Below are 20,566 nucleotides of genomic sequence, written 5' to 3'. Positions count from 1 at the left end.
TGAATTTCTTTAGCCGGAGGGTGGTGAATCTGTGGAATTCATTGCCACAGGTCGCTATGGGGGTCAAGTCATTAGGTTATAGGTTTTTGATTAGTAAGGGCATCAAAGGTTATGGTGAGAAGGCAGGAGAATGGTGGTTGAGAGAGAAAATAAAACAGCCATGATTGAATGGTAGAACAGATTTGATGGGCCAAAAGGCCTAATTCTGCTCCTATGATCCTATGGATATATCATGACTATACTGAATAATGGACAGGCTCGAGGGGCCAAGTGGCCTACTGTCGTTCTTTTCTCATGTTTTTGCATATACCTTTTAGCTTCACAACATTTTGTTTTTTTTACAGCATTAACTGCAGCAGTTCAAGTGCTTCAAGAACCCATGGCAGGGAAACTAAAATGGGTTTCAGACATTGACAAGTTTGTGCTTGTAAATAACTTCCAAAAAAGAGGTTGGATACAGGTTTCAGAAAATGAAAACTGGAATTTTTATTGGTGAGTACATTGCTTAATAGTAAATGAATGGTTGCATACCTAGATATTTGGATACCTGGATAAAATTTGGAATCATAGCTAAAATTTAATAGTTTGGAGCATTTTGAAGACAACAATGCAAAGAAGTGACATTACTTGCAGGAAGTAAATGCCAAAGCTGCATCATGGCAGCAAAGTGAGCACTATGTTTTAAGATACTCATCTTCTCTATAGTTGACCATAAATTGTGGATCATATGTTTTCTGGTGTTGGGGCACCACCAAGGTAGGTAATGTTGGGGGATTGTTAACAGGAAGGAGAAATATTTCATATAGCAGCAGTCTATTAAGGTAAATATTAATCCAATTGCAGATTGTTTAAAATGTGGTACAGTATCACGAGCATGAAAAAGTGCCTTGCGAAAGCCAGGGTAAAAATTGAAGACAGCAGAGTATCTACAAGTGTTAAGGTGGCACACTTCAAGTTGCCTCTGAAAAGTTTCCTGGGGTAGGTGTTTGATGGAAAGCTGGCTGAGGCTTTAGAGAGCAATGCCCTTAAAATCTTAGCAGTGCAGCATGTCTGACAGAACAGAGCGTGAAGGTGCAGTATGGCTGTCAGTCTACTTTGCAGTCTTACAGCTCCATTGTTGTTTGTTAATACAACCCCATTCAATTCTGACATTTGTTTAAGCCACAATATATAATTAAAGACCTTGTCACATTTCTATTTTGCAAATACAATTTTTAGAATGCTTTTGAGCAGATGAAATTCAAAGACATTTTTAGAATATTGAATGTATCCTGGTAACATGTCACATGAAGGAGCATGTTTTAGATAGAATTTCTTCTCCTTTACCTTGCAGTACAGGGCACTACTACTTTATTTTGATGACAAAACAAACAGTACCAAGTAGGAATGAACTGCTGGGGGAAGGGCCTTAGAAACTACTAACCCTATATCCCATTATAAATGAACAACCTTTTCAATCTCACATGCAAGTGGAAATAGAAAAAGATGAAAAGATGCAGCTTGATCAAATTCTGAGCTGACATAACGTGTTTAATATTCCTGTTGAATGAAGAAAAGAGAATATTAAGTGGACGTCCTGAGGCATACTGGAAATCATACAGAGGCAAACTAATGCTGAGGCAGCATTCTAACATTAGTACACTTCTGATCATTGTACTTAGAAAAGAAAAAGATCTTGCACTTTACCAGTGCCTTTCACAACCCTTCCCAAGATGGCACACGTGAATCACATGTTGAGGGCTGCTTACAAAACTTCTAAATGTACCTCTTCTGAGTTACTGTCACTGCAATCCACTGCCTTTAATTTCCCTTCAAGCAACATATCTTTGAATCATCTTTATGAACTAGCAATTTCACAATTTTCTGAAGGACTCTGCGGACTTACCTCTCAAGAATGCGAGTAAGTGGACGAGGGTACATTGCAGTGGCTGGAAGAGAGGGAGGAGGGGAGGACTGCAAGCCAGTCTGAAACAGCAAACAATGAAAGTTCCTCTACCCAGCATCTTGGTAGCAAACGTACAGTCACTAGAGGACAAGATCGAGGACCTAAGGGCAAGATTGCTGTATCAGAGGGAAATGAGAAATTGCTACATTCTGTGTTTCACAAAGACATAGCTCACTCCGGATACACCAGATATGTTGGTAAGGCTTGAAGGCTTCTCAATACACAGGGTGGACTGGACAGCTGATTTGGAGAAGGCAAAAGGTATTTCTTAATAAAGTCTCTGTGTTCTCAGACATGGCATTCTTAATGCACACTTGTTCTCCCAACCTGAAACATCTATGTATTGATTAAGTGCCAATTGTTCTACTTGCCAAGAGAGATCTCCTCCATTATCTTGACTGTAGTTTACAGATCACCAAAAGCCAATGTTAACCAGGCACTAGAGATATTGTTTGCTGCCATCACCAAACAAGAAACAGCCCACCCTGACACATTTCAAATCATTGTCAGGGAATTCTATCAGGCTTGTTTGAAGAAATCTCTGCCCATTGTCATTAACATATAACCTGCAGTACCAGTGGCCTCAATATACTTGACCACTGCTATAGTATGATTAGGAGTTCTATGCCTAGACCACATTTTGGAAATCAGATCACTTGGCTGTACTTCTCCCACCTGCATCCAGGGAGAGGCTAAAGAGCAAGGTTCCAGAGATAAGGACAACAAAGAGGTGGTCATGGGAGGCAGAGGACTTCTTCGAGTCAGTGGACTGGAGTGTGTTCATCAGAGGATCTGACTGAATATACCATGGTTGTCACAGACTTCATAAAACAGTCATAGATGAGTGTGTCCCCACAAAATCATTCAGAGTTTTCTGCATCCAGAAGCCCTGGATAAACCATGAGATCCGCAATCTGCCAAGGGTCAGATCAGTGTGACAGGGCTTGAATGCGGTTATCTCTTACAAAGTGAAACCAAGTGACCTAGGTGACAACAAGGCTTCGCTTCCAGATGAGCTCTATGCCTTCTGTGCTCACGTCCACCATTAAAACGCGGAGAAACCTCCACGAACACCAGAGCCCCCAGTGACTCAGTGGTTTCAGTCTCTGAGGCCAATGTGAGAGCATCCTTCAGGAGGGGGAACCTACAGAAAGCGTCCAACCCAGCTGGAGTACCTGGCCGAGTACTGAAGACCTGTGCTGATCGACTGGCTGGAGTGTTCACCAATATCTTTAAACTCTAGCTTTGGCAGTCTGAGGTACTCACCTGCTTCAAGCAGACTTCAATTGTACCGCTGCCTAAGAATAACGTAGTAATCTGCCTCAATGACTTTGTCCAGTAGCACTTACGGCCACAGTGATGAAGTGTTTTGAGAGGTTGGTGATGAAGCATATCGACCCCTGCCTGAGAAGCAACTTGGATCCACTCCAGTTGGCCTATCAGCACAACAAGTCCACAGCAGATGCCATTTCATTGACTTTTCACTCAAGCCTGAACATCTGGACATCAAAGATGCATACATCAGGATGCTGTTTATTGCTGACAGCTCAACATTCAAGACCATCATCTCCTGAAAACTAATCAATAAGCTTCAAGACCTTGGCCCAAATATCTCCTTGTGCAATTGGATCCTCAGTTTGCTCACTTGAAGACCCCAGTCAGTTCGGATTAACAACATCTCCTCCACAATCTCCAGCAGCACAAGTGCACCAGTAGGCTGTGTGCCTAGCCCCCTGCTCTTCTCACTTTATACTTAATGACTGAAAGGCAGCTCCAATGCCATATTTAAGTTTGCTGACAACACTACTATCGTTAGCTGAATCAAAGGTGGTGACAAATCAGCATAAAGGAGGGGTGTTGAAAATCTGGTGAGTGGTGCCACAAGAACAACCTCTTACTCAATGTCAGCAAGACTAAGGAGCTGATTATTGACTTCCGGAGAAGGAAACCAGAGGTCCATGAGCCAGTCCTCATCAGGATTAGGGGTGGAGGGGGTCAACAACTTTAAATTCCTCCATGTTATCATTTCAGAGGATCTGTCCTGGCCCCAGCATGTAAGTGCAATTACAAAGAAAGCAGAGCATTCCTCTACTTCCTTAGAAGTTTGTGAAGATCTACCATGATATCTAAAGTTTTGACAACTTCTATAGATGTGTGGTGGAGAGTATGTTGACTGGTTGCATCACGGCCTGGTATGGAAACACCAATGCCTTGAATGGAAAATCCTACTAAGGGAGTGGATATGGCCCAGTCCATCATGGGTGAAGCCCTCCCTACCATTGAGCATATCCACAGTGTATATATTGGAGATGGGAAGTTATTTTGCAGTTATATGAGAGGTTGGTCAGGTCTCACCTGAAGTATTGTGTATAGTTTTGGTCATCCTGTTATGGGAAGATGTTAGTAAACCAGAAAGAGTACAGAAAGATTTATTGGGACGTTGCCTGGACTTGGGGGACCAAGTTATATTGGGAGGTTGCATAAATAGTTACTTTATTCCCTGGAACATTAGAGATTAGATTATGAAGACACGTAGTCCCCTTTTATTGTCATTTAGTAATGCATGCATTAAGAAATGATACATTATTTCCTCCGGTGTGATATCACAAAAACACAGGACAAACCAAGACTGAAAAAACTGACAAAACCACATAATTATACATATGCAAACAACAGGAATTCTGCAGATGCTGGAAATTCAAGCAACACACATGAAAGTTGCTGGTGAATGCAGCAGGCCAGGCAGCATCTCTAGGAAGAGGTGCCGTCGACGTTTCAGGCTGAGACCCTTCGTCAGGACTAATTATACATATAGTTGCAACAGTGCACAATACCATAATTGATGAAGAAAGTCCGTGAGCACAGTAAAGTTCAAAGTTTCTCAAATGTCCCACATCTCACACAAACGGGAGAGGGAAGAAAGACTCTCCCTACCATGCCGAACACAATCCAACTCTGAGTCATCCGAAAACTTCGAGCTCTGATCAGCTCTCCGACACCGAGTACTGAGTGCCATCTCTGTCGGAGCGATTCGACCTCTTTCTCGGTCACCAAAAGCAGGCAAGGCCGGGGATTTTGAGGCCTACCCTCCGAAAGATTCCCGACCACACAGTAACGACAGCAGCAGATGGGCGTTTCAGAAATTTCTCCAGATGTTCCTCTGTGCTTTCACGTCTATCTCCATCAAATCAGAAATTGTCCACGGCCCCTATTTAACAGATACAACATCATTTTTCACTGGAGAGCTCCACACGCGCGGTGTGCTGCCATCTTCTCCTCCCGCCTGTTTGAGAGGTGTCCTAATGAAATTAACATGAGGGACACAGACATGGTGAACATGCATATTGTCTTTTTCTCGAGGGGGGGAATGTGCTGAAAATAAGGGGGGATAGGTTTAAAATAAGAGGCAAGAGGTTTAAAAGGGACTCCAGAGGCAACTTCTTTATGCCAGAAATAGTGGGCAAGGCAGGCACATTAGCAACGTTGAAAAGCCATGTTGATAAGTTCATGGATAGGAGAGGGACAAATGCAGGCCGATGAGGCTAGCTTGCTGGGCACTAGGGTCAGCATGAATGAGTTGGGCTGAAGGGCCTGTTTCCATACTGTAAATCTTTATGACTCTGTGACTCCAAAAGTGCCCTAAGATTCTAATTCCCTATGGTTTTAATTCCTGCCCCATTTTGACCTCTCTTCTCTCTTTAGTTTCCCACAATCTTCCAACGAAGCTTAACACAGGCTTATGACGCAGCTCCTTTGCATATTACCTCCTCAAAGACAGCTATTTAAATTCATTGATCATCTGAGTCTTATATCTTACATTTCCATCATTATTTTTTTCCTGCTTCACTTCTGGAATTTAAGGTTTCGTATATTTGCTCCAGTTTACACTTCTTCCAAACATAACTTTATCATCCGCTTTCAATCGGCATCTCTCTCCCTCTCCCTCTCTACCATTGTCATAGAAACTACTATATACCTTTTCGTTGTTTTGCCTGCATAGCCCTCCTCAGCCCATGACCACATGAGGCAGTAGTTTCCCCCATTCCCATTGGCGGTGATGACAGAGGCTGTCTGTCAGCTGAGGGAGCAGCCACTGCCAGTTCCCAGCAATAGCCCAGCCTCACTGAGCTGGCTATGGGCAGCCCCGAGCATCACATCCCAGCTTCGCGTGGCCACATGTTAGCTGTAGCTCAATTAACACCAGCCCTCGCTGGCAGCCTCTCTACATACAGCCATTGTTTATTCCTTTAAGCAGGAGTGCCAGGGGCAAAGCAGATAATTGTGCCAACTTCCCTGCACAGCAGCCTGCAGAATGTGAATGGGTGTGTTTTTGAAAGGACGGGTGGTACGTACCTGTGAGTGTTCAGACTGGAGGGCCAAGAGCACCATAATGAATTACACCGTGTGGGCTCGTGTTGAGAGTGAGTTGATAGTATAAACCTATTGCACTCTGGTTTATCTATTGCTTTGTAATATTTCAATCTGGGAAAATTTATTTTATGCTGCAGTGAAAGATTGGTTGTAAATAATGGCAATGTGACAGTAAAATGGAGTTCCATCCGGACTCCGAAACGAACTTGCTTCCTGTGACCTGATAAACTCACCTTGATGTTCCTTCCTTTGCCCTTCATGCTCCTAACAGAGGAGACTTGACTGGGTGGGGCAGGAGAATCATCTTTCAGCGTTAGCTTCAGAACTATTTTAGTGAAGTTTCCCCATTGTGTTTTTCGAAGTGACATTCGACGTAATGACCTGAAGTATCAAAGTGACGAAGATCATGGTTCAAATGCTGACAAATTTATGGCTAATACAAAAAAGGGCAAGGAAGCAAAAGCAAGGGTTGTAGATCTGTGCAACCTGAAAAAGTAAAAGAGGTTTGGCGTGTTTACATTTTGTTACCCTGATGGTTTTGGAAACACATTCCAGTAAAACCCATGACAGCGGGGCCCACTATTCTGTATGGAGTTGCCTTTTAATACAAACGACGTATTCAGGACAGTGTAGATCTAGCAGAGTGTGATGCAGGTAGAAGGTCCCAGTTTGAGTGTAGCTTTAAAGCATCTTGTCAGGATTTTGTATTCTAACAACTAAATGAACTACAGGGGGAATTTACTATCGGAGATCTCCAGTTCTTGTCCCTCACCCACACCAAATACCTCCTCCGCAGTTAAATAGTCTGCCAGTTCCCCAAGCTCAGATGTGAAGAAGGCTTACTGCACCTTGGTACACTGCCAGTTCTTCTCGAAATATAGCTCAAAATGGATCATAATTCGTTTTTAAAAAGGAAGCATGGGAAAAGAAGATAGACCACTGAAAGAGTTTCTTCTTTGGATCAACTCCTCAGATCAGTGAACATAGAGAGCCAGGTATTGAGAGCATCCAGCACACACTGATGTGCCAGCATTGGTATCAACCGTAAGACCATCCCACTGGACATCAGAACTGTTAAGCCAAGCAAAGGCAACCAAGTCTGGCACCAGCATCCATGCTGTAATGAATGTGATCATCTTAAACCAAATGACAAATTGTGTGCCAAATCGTATTTGCTCTACCCATTTGGAATTCAATAGCAGGACTGAGTTTGCTGAGATACTGTGGCATTTATGTGGGATATTACTTCTTGAATCCTGTAATAGGTTAGACCAAGTGTAAGATCCGAGGCCCTATTCCTATCAAAAGACAGTGTAGGGCTGCAAAGGAGAAGAAAATTTCTGTTCAAAATTAAGTTCATTTAATGGTATTTTTAAGTATTTAGTCATTATGTTTCATTATATTTCTCTTGATGATTTTAAGATGACTTTGAATGCCAAAGACAATTACCATCATAGCTTTTCCATCCAGCAAAGTTAGCAGTGGATCTTTGCTAGCTATAAACATACTCAGGTGAGTCTTTAGGTGGAGCTTCAGTATGCCATCAGCATTCCTGCTCTGTCAAGCTTCTTAGCTTCTTCTGGAGCAGGAGAAGCTTTGGCCAGTCATATTGGCCTCTGGCCAGCTAAGTAAGAGAGAGAGAGAGTGTGTGTGTGTGTGTGTGTGTGTGTGTGTGTGTGTGTGTGTGTGTGTGTGTGTGTGTGTGTGCGCGCATGCGCGCTTGTTGGTGGATGGGGGGAACATTGGCAAATCTTGGTGAGTTGGGACAAGCAGACCAAGTCAGGTGTCTTTTTTTCTTTTTACTAGCTTTGTACACTTTTCAATAACAGCAATATTTTTAAATGAGAAATTTTGACTGCAACTGAAGATATACCAGAGGCACAATTTTTTTCCTCTCTCTGCACAGTGTTTTTTGGCCTTTCTTTTAACTGGGTTATTTGGGTTTCTTGCTTTATGGCTGCCTGTAAGCAGGCATATAATTTATACATTCCTTGATAATAAATGTGCTTTGAATCTTTGAAATGCATTACAATCTCCATTGTTAGTTTTAGCTGCCCCTAAATGGTGATCATCAATCTATGCAAAACTATATAAATGAAGTATTAAAGACGTTATAAAAATAATCTCATAGTTAAAAGTAACTTTATTATCAAAGTGTGCTAGATATTAACATATACAGTGTATTTTGGTTAATTGGGATACATTGGGACCAATACATTTTGGCCCAATTAAGCAGTTACTCAAATTAGCCGAGGTTTCATGGAAATAGTTAAAAAGATAAAAAAGAAGTTGAAGTACCATTTAACTGTGTAACAAATTATGTATTTAAAAGAAACACAGAATAAATTGGAACACTACCAAAGGTACTACAGTACTGTGTATTAGTTCCTAATAGCTATGGATGGAGGAATTCATCCAGTGTACGCTGCTGTGTTCTTCTGATTGACTGTAAATGAACAAAATCAGCGCAGACACCTAGTGCTGATAATGGACTGCCTTCATACAATGCTTTAGACAATTGCATCCTCCAAATCTTCATGTTCTTTGTAACATTCAAGATGATTGTTGACACTTTCAAATTCTTCCTAGTTCCTAACTTGTTGAAATTGTTCATTTTCACTCCTAACCATTTCTGGCATCTCTAAGCTTGAGTGCTTGAAATTGCAGTGAGAAAAGCAGTTCTGGATTGTCTTACTGCCTATGTCTCACCAACTATCAGTGACAAAAATCACTGCTTTTTGAACGCAAACACGTGCATCTTACGCTATTTATAAACTGTTCATTTGAAGCATGGTGTCTAAAGGGCACGCAACTGAACATCACTGACGCCAGTTATAAAGCTGTTCAGCAACAGTCTTCTGGCCCAATTAATCGGCATAGTATCCCAAATAAATGAAGACAATCTCGGCTATTTTCTAAATTAGGTTTTGTTCTTTAAGAATTGTCCCAAATATGCAGCTGCCCCAATTAACTGAAAGCACAATTAACCAAGATCCACTCAACTAGCTGGAGATTCATTTTCGGTAGGCATTTACAAGAAAAAAGAAATACAATAGAATTTTATAAAACACTATACCTAGGCAAAGACTGATCGTACCCAATGTACAAAAGAAAGCAAACTGTACAAATCAATTTCCGCCACTGTCTGTAAGGAATTTGTGCGTTCTCCCCGTGACCATGTGGGTTTCCTCTAGGTGCTCCAGTTTCCTCCCAGTCTAAAGATGTACCAGTTGGGAGATTAATTTGTCATTATAAATTATCCTGTAATTAAGCTCGGGTTAAAACGGGGGTTGCTGGACAGCGCAGTCTGAAGGGCTGGAAGGGACTATTGCTGTATCTCAATAAACAAATTAAAGAATACTGAGAATAGGAGTTGCTCTAAAGTTAGGATTACAATTAGCATGAGTTGTTATGAGGACATGAGTCTATTATAATGTCCAACATACAATCAAATATCCTTTTGTTCCTGGTAGTAAGAAATATCAAAATTTGCATTCACTTTGTGGCAGTGGCGTGTACTTTAGGTTTGGGTTTGGAAGCAGTGTTGACTTTCAGGTTTACAATTTATTGCCAACGTCTTTGGGCGGGGCAGAGCAACGTTTTTATTTTTTATTGAGATACAGTGCGGATTAAGCCTTCCAGCCCTTTGAGCCGCCCCGCTCAGTGACCTCTGACTTAATCTAGCCAAATCGCAAGACAATTTACACTGACCAGTTAGGCTGCCAACCGGTATGTCTTTGGATTGTAGAAGGAAACCACAGCACCCGGAGGAAACCCACACATTCACGAGGAGAATGTACAAACTTCTTACGGGCAGTGGTGGGAATTGAACCCGGGTCACTGGTACTGTAAAGCATTGTGCTAACCACTACGCTACTGTGCCTCCCCATCTGTAACTATAAGCCTAACTTGTAAGTTTCCGGAAAACATGAACTCACATGCTACCCTGGAAATTTGAGAATTTCAGTCCAGTTTGAAATATCAAGCAGTAGTAAATCAGGGCAACTGATCTTATTATATTGTCTGGAAGACACTTCACCACTGAGGCTTCTACAGTTCTAATCCATGGTGGGTAGTTTTCCAGTTTATAAACTGTGAGTTGTTTAAAGGTATAGCAATCACATGGGGGTCATTATGAGTCATAGAGGTGACGAGAGGGTCATTAGACTTATCTTTGCATGATTGGAGGTGTGAACTGCTGTGGAGACGTGGGGGGGGGGGAACGGTAGAGATGTTAGGATTGCATTGTAAGTAGCTGATGGATGGTGTCGTACCCCACCCCCTCTGTAGAAGCCCCTCGGACGAGTGGCGAAACGTCTTCTAGACAACACAGCAAGTCCACTTGCCTTGATTTACTAGTGCTTGATATACAATGACCTGGATGACTGAGAACCTTCATAGATATATTTAAAATATAATGTAGTTAAGATAAACCTTTATTGACATCGTGGATGTCTTTCCAGGAACACATGGAGTGCATTGCTGGAAATCTTTTCAGGACAAATAATGATGGGCAACAAATAGTATCTGTGACAGAGTATTCCACATTATCAGCGCAAGTCCTTCCGTGTCTCATAGTAATAAATGTTATGGCTTTAGAATGTACTAAGTTTTGGATATTTAATGCTGCTGACTATCACATTTGCATTTCCCAAGATGAAGTGATGTTTTGTCAGTGTATTTTCTGCCTTACGTTAACCTTGCAGGATGAATGTACAGACCATCCGCAATGCCTTCAGTGTTGAAAATGGCTATCGTCTTTCAGATGATCAAATCGTAAACCACTTTCCCAATCACTATGAGTTAACCAGGAAGGACCTGATGGTCAAGAATATAAAGCGTTATCGCAAAGAGCTCGATAAGGAGGGAAGTCCACTAGCAGAAAAGGATGAAAATGGCAAATACATTCACCTAGGTAACAATATTGTGTTTTTATAGCTGTTTTGATCAAATATGACAAAAATAATATAACAGAGTTAGCAGCAAATATAAATGATTATGCTGTGTTATTTCCAGATTACTAAAAATGAAATAATTTAGAACAAATGCTTTAAATACTCAGCTGGTCAGGCAGCAGCTGCAGAAAGAGGAAGAAAATGAACATTTCTGGTCAAAGATTTTTAATCAGAAGCTTGATTTTCATTCACTTTTGTAGAGTAGATGTTCAGTGTGTATATTTCCATTATGAATTACCAAACCTCAGTGGTGTCAACATCAAAATATTTACCAACAACAGAAATAATGAGCCAACAAGTACCAATAAATCATAACAGGATCTCAATGGTATCGACCAAATTAAAATATGAAAACCACGAGTAGTTGAAATCTGGAATAAAAATAGATAATTGCAAGAGAAGGTCTAACAACATCCACAAAGAGAGAAAGTTAGTTTCAGGGCAATGTCTCTATTTTATACTAAATTTTAAAAAATAGTTGTTTTGAGGGAACAAGCTGCTTTTTGATGGATGTCTTTGAAATTTTTCTCGTTAAATGTGTGCAGCCTGTGTTTTTTTTAATCGTTCATCAACTCATCCCAAATCATTCACAAAAATAAAAAAGACATAACCATATCAGTTCCTTGTCCATAAATAAACATGCCCACAGAGTTGAAACAATAGAAGGTATTACAGAATTGTATCACATTTGTTAATAAAAGCAAGAACAGGTCCTCCCTTATTCCAATCACTTAAATAGCTTTACTCCCAACTGCCATTCTTAATCGAGCCTAGACTAAAAAAAATACATATAATGATATTATTAACCATTGAGCTGAAGTTTTGTAGGTTCCACATCTGTCTTGGGAAATTCCAAGCCTCAGTCACTACCGCTGCAATTCTTTTGCTACTCTCATCTTTCAAGATAACATGAAAATCAATTACAACAGGCCTGCTATTGAAGGTTTAATATTGAATAGAACACGTGATTGTTTTAAGGAATCATTAAATGAAGTGTTAGAAAATTAATATATGTGCCCAATCTGATAGTTCATTGCTTATGTATTGACTTCTCTCAGAATTAGTTCCATTTTACTCAGTGTGGTCTTCAGGAAAGCCAGAGAAAGCAGTTCAGTTGGTTCATGTCACTGACACACAATTAATTTTTCTATTTAAACATGTATTTGCAGGATAAGAACTCATAAACCAACTAACATCAAATTCTAAGCTTACCAGGCCCAATGTCAATTTATTTGGAGATCTTTACATAATATGTGGTGTTCTTTCCCCACAAGATGTACCTAAAGACATTAAGCCTTCAAAAGCAGAACTGGAAGAAAAGGTGAGAAGTTACAGCAAGATGTACAAGGTGGTAGGTGATAGGTGAAACCAGGAGATGGGGAGGGGTGAAGTAAAGGGGTTGGAAGCTGATAGGTAAAAGAGATAAAGGGCCGGAGAAGGGGGAATCTGATAGAAGGTAGAGACCATGGAAGAAAGGGAAGGGGGGAGAAGAACCAGAGGGAGGTGATGGGCAGGTAAGGAGAGATGAAGTGAGAGAGGGAAACGGGAATAGGAACAGTGAAGTGGGGGGGGGGCAATTACCAGAAGTTCCAGAAATCAATGTTCATGCCATCAAGTTGGAGGCTACCCAGATGGAATATAAGATATTGCTCCTTCAACCTGAGTGTGGCCTCATCGCAGCAGTAGAGGAGGCCATCGACTGACATGTTGGAATGGGAATGGGAAGTGGAATTAAAATTGGTGGCCAGTGGGAGATCCCACTTTTTCTGGTGGATGGAACATAGGTGCTTGGCAAAGCAGTCTTTCAGTCTACTCTGGGTCTCACTGATATACAGGCGGCCACACTGGGAGCACCGGATACAGCAGATGACCCCAAGAGACTCACAGGTGAAGTGTTGCCTCACCTGGAAGGAATGTTTAGGGCCCTGAGGGAAGAGGTGTTGGGGCAGGTGTGGCACTTGTTCCACTTACAAGGATAAGTACCAGGTGGGAGATCAGTGGGGAGGGATGAATGGGATTTCCAGCATCTGCAGATTTTCTCCTCTTAGTGAAATAGTGTTTGTGTAATCAGTATCGTTTACATGAATATATGAATTTAGCAAGAGGAATGGGCTTCTTGGCAACTCAGATCTGCTTTGTTATTCAGTAAAGTCATGACTGATCAGATTGTAATCTAAATTCTACTTCCCTGCCTAGCTGTGGTAACTTTTTTGCCGAATTGTTCGTCAATAATCGATCTACTTCTGCTTTCAAAACTAACCCAGGCTACTCAATTTCCCCCAAACCCAAACCTCTACTACCAATGAGGACGAGGGCAGCAGGTGCATAGAAGCCCCTCGAACTTGCACACTATCCTGATTTGGAAGAGTATCTTTGGTCCTTTAATGTCACTCTCTAAATCCAAGAATTCGCTCTCCCCTAGCACTGTAGGTGTACGTTCTCCAAAAGGACTACAGTGGTTCAAAAAGGCAGATCACCACCTTCTCAAGGGCAATTTAGAATTTGGATTGCCAGTAATGCTCTGATCCTTTAATTTTACATTATCCCACAGAAAGAAACACATTCTCCATGTTCACTGAGTCAAGACTGCTCAGGTTTTTATAGTGTCAATCAAGTCACCTTGTACTCTTCTAAACTCCAGCAAATAATGCAGCTCGTCCAACCTGTCTCATGAGGTAGCTCACCCTTTTCATGAATCAGTCTATAAAGATTTCTCTGAACTGCTTCCGATGCACTATATCCTTCCTTAAATGAGGTCATCAAAACTATACTCTAGGTATGGTCTTACCATTGTCACTGGCTTCTCTTTATGTCATGGACTTGTACTTTGTTGGCAAAAATCGTGCTTGTTAGTCATATTTCAGAAATATGACTACTAGGTATCTTCAAGTATACTTGTTGGACTTTAGGTAAATGATTAATTGTGATGTGACCAGTTTGAGTTTCTTTCCTCGGAGTGAAGTTCTCCATCTAGTGGCTTCATTAAGAATTAACTGAATTTACCAATGAGAAATTTGTGATAAACTGCTGCTGATTAGATACTAAACTAATCTACCATTTACCATACTCCAGAACGGTGATGTGGAACAATCCGCCATAATAATGAAAGAAGTCGAACAAATGACATCAGAGCAGACTGACGATATTTAGCATTAAAAATAATTACCTGTTTTTTTAGTCTGAAGTCATCTGTTGATGGCATTTTAAGAATCAGGCCATAAAAATGTAACAGACTTTATGGCATGGGCTTCCTTTCCCATTTTCAAACGTTGTATGGTAACAGTTCAAAGGATCCCTGTGAATAGCAGCATTAATGTCAGGTATGCTGAGCAGCCCAGCACATTAAGACATATTGTCAGATAATAAAGTTAGGGGAAACAACTTTAGGCTACTGTTTTCTTAATGTATGGAATGTGATTAGCACTGACAAGGGTCACATTTGCTATCCATCCTGCAGATATCTATTGATAACACTCTCAAAGAAGAAGATCTACGATTTTGACCCACTGGTGGAAATGTAATGATTTTAACGTACAATATAGTCTTACATTTTTATCTGAGGCTATTTCAAACCATGAACCTAGGATGTTAATGCCAGTGAGTATTCTGTGCAGTATTAATGATGTAGAATTCCACTTCAATCTCACTTATCCTTCTTGTAATAAAACACAGCAAGTTCAATATATTTTACAGCAAGAATAGTTTGCAATTACCTGAAACTTTAGTCATGTCATATCGTGAAGAGTATGCACCAAATATTTTCCAATTGTATTTATGTTCCTCTCTCAGTACTTCGAGACAATTAAATTGTTGTTCCGCTCGACAGTTTGTGACATATTAGACAGCAACCTTTCGCTGTTTCTTTAGCATTTTGTCTATTTTATTTTTATGAGGCCAAATTGCTAGCTCAAAGCTCAACCCAGCACGGATGGAAAGCGTGTAAGGACCTGGCCGGATTCGAACCCGGAACCACTTGCCTCGAAGTCCAGTGCAGATGCCACTACGCCACCGGCCAGTCAGGGACAATTAAATAGGAGCATTCAAGTGGGTAGTTATGGGTGGCAGAGCGGCAAGCAGTTAGCATAATGTTTTAAAGCGGCAGTGTCTTGTGTGCAATTCTACATCTGCCTGAGAGGAGTTTGTGTGCTCTCCCTCTGACTGCGTGGGTTCTTCTGGGTTCTCTGTTTTCCACCCACATTCCAAAGGGTTAGTAGGCTAATTGGTCACATGGGTGTAACTAAATGGCACAGGCTCTTTGGGCTATAAAGGCCTGTTGCTGTACTGTGTCTCTAAATAAATAAACTCAGTATTGATAGGTGTCAACATTTTCATCAATTAAAGAGGAAAAGGATAATTTTGTACTCTAAGGGAGAATAAAGATTAAAGAAATAGATTGTTATAGAGATTGAATGCAATGAAGATAAATTTAAAGAGACAATGATGTAAAGAAACCACGTGAGCAAGTTTGGTAGGGTGAGATCAGAGAATGAGATAAGTATTCACCACCTCAACATTATCCCTTCCTGTGATTGTCACAATACCTTCTCAAAGGGAAAATTGTTTTGCAAATGGACCTTCTTCACTCCTGCCCTGGTGACTAAATATTTTAGGAGAAAGGAGCATCATACTTAATATAATGTCCTTTGAATCAATACAAATTTTAACTAATAAAACTCAACAGATGAATAATTTTCATCGAATTTTATAATTGCTGTTAAACTTTGGGGCTATTTTTCCAAGTTTACAGTTAACCTACGATACTTTCCCTCAACATTATCATGCACCTAATAGTTCAGATTTATCTGAATGATTACACATACCGTCTGTCTACGTACCATATCCGATGCGGACTTTGGTGACCATGGTTTTCCATTTAGATCTATCCTTCGTTTTTCAGATGACTTCCATTTCCTCGATGTGTAGCCACCTGGCTATGCTTTTGATGTACATAAGCCGAGGTCTTCCTCAAGGTTTGCTCCCCTCAATCTTTCCAGAGAGTATGAGTTTTTCTAGTTCATCTTTCCGCATGATGTGTCCTAGGAATCTGAGTTGTCTTTCTCTTGTTGTTGGTATGAGTGATCGAACTGCTTGGGCTCTTCTGAGAACTTCTTCATGTGATGTGTGTGTGGTCCACGATATTTTTAACATTCTCCTGTAGAACCATAATTCAGCGGCTTCTAGTCTCTTTTCCATTGCTGGAGAAATGGTCCAGCATTCACTTCCATAAGTCAGGATTACACATACATAGAGTTAAATTTACTTATTATTTTCTTATTTGTTAGTCACAGTAAATAGATAATTTCCAACTTGTGGTCCATATTAATTGAAGATTTAGGAAGATCTGCACACTTTGTTAAACTAATATTTCTATTGCATTTATTCAATTTCATAAAAGACTTTATTGATAGTTTATAACATAGATATTTAATATTTTAGCCTGAAACCCATTAGAAATGCACCTTTGGGGCATGACTGGTATCACACCACAGAAAATGCTGGACCACAGAAATTTCCCTGATCATCGTCCTCTGAGCCGGAGAGATGTTCTTTTTAAGAACAGGCTGTCAATGGCTTTCATAAGAATTCTGAGTTTAGTTTATAACCCAATTTATTACAATTCATCAAAGTCACAAATACTACCAGTTGAGATCTCTGTAGGTTAATTAGCTGCAGATTAGTACAGATCTTAGTTAATTTTAGAAATTAGTTAGGTTTAGTTAATTTTGTCTCGGGTACATCATTTAAGAAAGTGACCCAGGAATGTCACCATTCATGATTTTCCTGCTTGTATTTCTGTGATAGTTTTGAGTGACAATCTTCAATTTTCACAAAGCGAATTTAATGAATTTGTAATGTGTGTCCCATACTTTCCTAATACCCTGTTTCTTAAACTGAAAGCTGTGCATATATGCTAAATGTGACCTAATCATGCAACTAAAATTTACTAAAAAAATTAGTAATTCGCATAAAGATTCCTAGCTCTTTTCCAACAGCAGCTGGTATAGCCGGAAAGGATTTTCTCAGAAACTATAAAAAAATGACATAAAATAAAGAGCTAGGGAAAGAGATTTCATCGATACTCATCTGTATCTAAAATGACTTGCAGAGTTCCTCAAGGGTCCGTACTAGGGCCTCTTCTGTTTAATATATACATGCTCCCTCTAGCTCAAATCATGGTAAGCGACAAAATATCTTACCTTAATTACACTCAGATTTATATAATAGTGTTATCAAGTACTATGGTCCCATACAATCACTAATAAACTGTATTGAACAAATCACTGCTGAGTAACTGCAGTTAGTTACAATCAAAATTATGTTTCCTAGTACAAAAGAAATCTCTAGCCACTCAAGGAAATTAAAATATTTAAAACAGTTGTTTGTTTAATTTGTTTTCTAAGGGCTTTCACCTTTTATGATTTTATTTAATGTCAGGAAATAGATATTAAATTTAAATATGTCAATACTGTTCCAGTGGTGTTTAAGATTAAGTCCAGTTGTTCAATTAACTCTTCAACAGAAACAAAGATCTTTCTACAACCTTGCGCCACATTCTGCACTGTTAACTGGAAAGGTGGCAAGTATGTGCACCCGCACAAGGTGCACCCCGGTATGCTCACTAGCGGCAGAACACTGGGTTGTGAAAAAGAACAAAGTGACTTATTAACACTTCTAGCAAAAAATAAAGTAAGATCAATTGTAGCTATTTTGCTGCCATCTTGGGTGATACCATCAGGAAGCTAGACAACAGACTGGAATATAGATTATTGCTTTCATGTATGACAGTTTACTGATGGAACTAATGTAGCTTCATGCCAGTGATGGTAGACTTTTGTACTTTATCATAAGGATAGCCATAAGTTAGACATTACTCTACAAAGCTACATGGTAATTGAAACATATCCAATATTTATTGACGTACAATTTGATTATTTCAAGCTCTGTTTGTTTTTAAAGATTTTATTCCAGTTACATTTATGCTGCCGGCAGACTATAATATGTTCATGGAAGAATTCAGGAGGAATCCGTGCAGCACCTGGATCATGAAGCCATGTGGGAAGGCTCAAGGGAGAGGAATATTCCTTATCAACAAGCTCTCACAAATCAAGAAATGGTCTCGTGACAATAAAACTTCCAAGTGAGTACAAAGACACCAAACTCCATCTTTACTATTTACATTTTACTATTAACCGAAGGCACAAATCAACACAATTCAAAGGATCATCATCGTCATTACCATCCTCCTCCTCTTCCTCCTCTTCCTCCTCTTTCTCCTCCTCCTCTTCCTCTTCTTCTTATCTTCCTTCTCTTTCTCTTCTTCCTCTTCCTCCTCTTTCTCCTCCTCCTCTTCTTCCTCCTCCTCTTCTTCTCCCCTCCCCAATGGCCTAATATCCTTAATGTTAAGTCACTAGCTAAGTCAGTATTCAAAGGCCTAGACTACCTGACTGTTGGTGTAAGTACAAATCTCACCTCGGTCTCGGCAAAATTTAAATTTATGTAGTTAAATATAAAAGTTAACGATATTAATGATGACTTTAAAACAAGTGATTTCTCATAAAACCACCTTCTAAGTCAGCAATGAATCATTCAGGGAAGGAAATCTGTTAAGTACTTGGTCTGGCTGATTAATGAGACCTATATTAATCTGGGATGACTTTTAACTGCCATTGAAATAGAGCATAAATGCCAGCAACACCCTCAATCCACAAATGAATTTAAAAAATTTGCATAAAATCTTGTGTCCACTAATTTCTGATCATTTTGGAAAAATTAAGCTATCACATTTGTGCATTTCGAGTTGTTACTTTCCTGTAACTACCAACATAAATACATTTTAGTTGTTTACTATTTGTTTCCTCTGACTTGTCAAATTAAATAATCTTCAACTCTAATCCCAGCAAAAAATAAAGTCAGAGAAAGTAGAAGATCATAGAGGGTGAACCGAAAATGACTAGCTGACGTGAGGAATCTGCTCATTCCAATTTACCTTATTGAAAGCAGTCCAGCTGGTTTCTTCTAATTTGCCTTGTTCTCATGAAAGAAGTCCCTGTTTCTCCTCACACCTAAAGGCATCCAACCCTGATATCAATTGAGTGAATCTCTTCCTGACTTTGTTTTACTGGCACACTTGTAAATTGGTGGCAGTAGTCAGGCTGTGACTACAGCAGATTGCATTTTGAATTCGTGAAAGAAATGTATCTACCTTAAAGAATAACAGTCGGAGAAAAAGATACCTGAACATGCCAAAGGTCCATTGGATCTCCATGCAAAAATGTCAATTTACCTTCCTCTCCCCCCCTCCACTTCACATTGATTGATGCATATCTCCTCAGATTTTAATGTTCAAAGGAAGGACAAATGAATGGCTTACCACCAACCTAAGGGTTCCACTACCTAAAGGTATCACCAGGCCATTCTGTCCCACACCATCACCGACCTTATTAGCTCTGGGGATCTTCCATCCACTGCCACCAACCTCATAGTTCCCTCACCCCGCATCTCCTATTTCTACCTCCTACCCAAGATCCACAAACCTGCCTGTCCAGGTAGTCCCATTGTTTCAGCTTGTTCCTTCCCCACTGAACTCATATTTGCATACCTAGACTCAGTTTTATCCCTTCCTGGTTCAGTCTTTTCCTACCTATATCCGTGATACTTCACATGCTCTTGATCAAGTTCAATGATTATGTTTGATCAGTCAATGATTTCAAGTTCCCTGGCCCCGAGCATCTTATTTTTACTATGGATGTCCAGTCCCTATACATCTCCATCCCCCCACCAGGAAGGCCTCAAAGTTCTCCATTTCTTTCTGGACACCAGACCCAACTAGATCCCCTCCACCACCACTCTCCTCCATCTAGCAGAACTTGTCCTCATTCTCAATAATTTCTCCTTTGGCTCCTCCCACTTCCTTCAAACAAAAGGAGTAGTCATGTGTACTCGCATGGGTTCCAGCTATGCCTGCCTGTTTGTCAGCTACGTGGAACAGTCTATGTTCCAAGCCTACACTGGTGTCACTCCCCACTTTTCCTACACTATATCGATGACTGAGAGACCAGACATAGATTGGGAGACTGCTTCGCTGAGCACCTACACTCTGTCCACCAGAAAAAGCGGGATCAACAGTGGCTACCCATTTTAATTCCACTTCCCATGCTTATTCCAACGTGTCCATCCATGGCCTCCTCTACTATCGCAGTGAGGCCACAGTCAGGTTGGAGGAACAACTCCTTATATTCAGTCTGGGTCGCCTCCAACCTGATGGCATGGACATCGATTTCTTGAACTTCCAGTA

General features: G+C 40.4%; 1 protein-coding gene across 1 annotated transcript in view; it reads left to right on the top strand.

Annotated features, from left to right (window-relative positions):
* Positions 1-379: 379 nt before the first annotated feature.
* LOC134352358 (polyglutamylase complex subunit TTLL1-like) overlaps positions 380-20,566 on the top strand; it is a 28,176-nt gene continuing 7,989 nt past the window's right edge. Inside the window, exons 1-3 of the mRNA XM_063059665.1 lie at positions 380-492; positions 11,023-11,231; positions 18,229-18,409. Coding sequence (XP_062915735.1) covers positions 380-492; positions 11,023-11,231; positions 18,229-18,409 — 503 coding nt within the window. The remainder of the gene's footprint in view (positions 493-11,022; positions 11,232-18,228; positions 18,410-20,566) is intronic.

Source organism: Mobula hypostoma, chromosome 9 (assembly GCF_963921235.1).
Source record: "Mobula hypostoma chromosome 9, sMobHyp1.1, whole genome shotgun sequence".
NCBI classification, from domain to species: domain Eukaryota; kingdom Metazoa; phylum Chordata; class Chondrichthyes; order Myliobatiformes; family Myliobatidae; genus Mobula; species Mobula hypostoma.
This window is presented reverse-complemented; position numbering and strand designations above follow the sequence as displayed.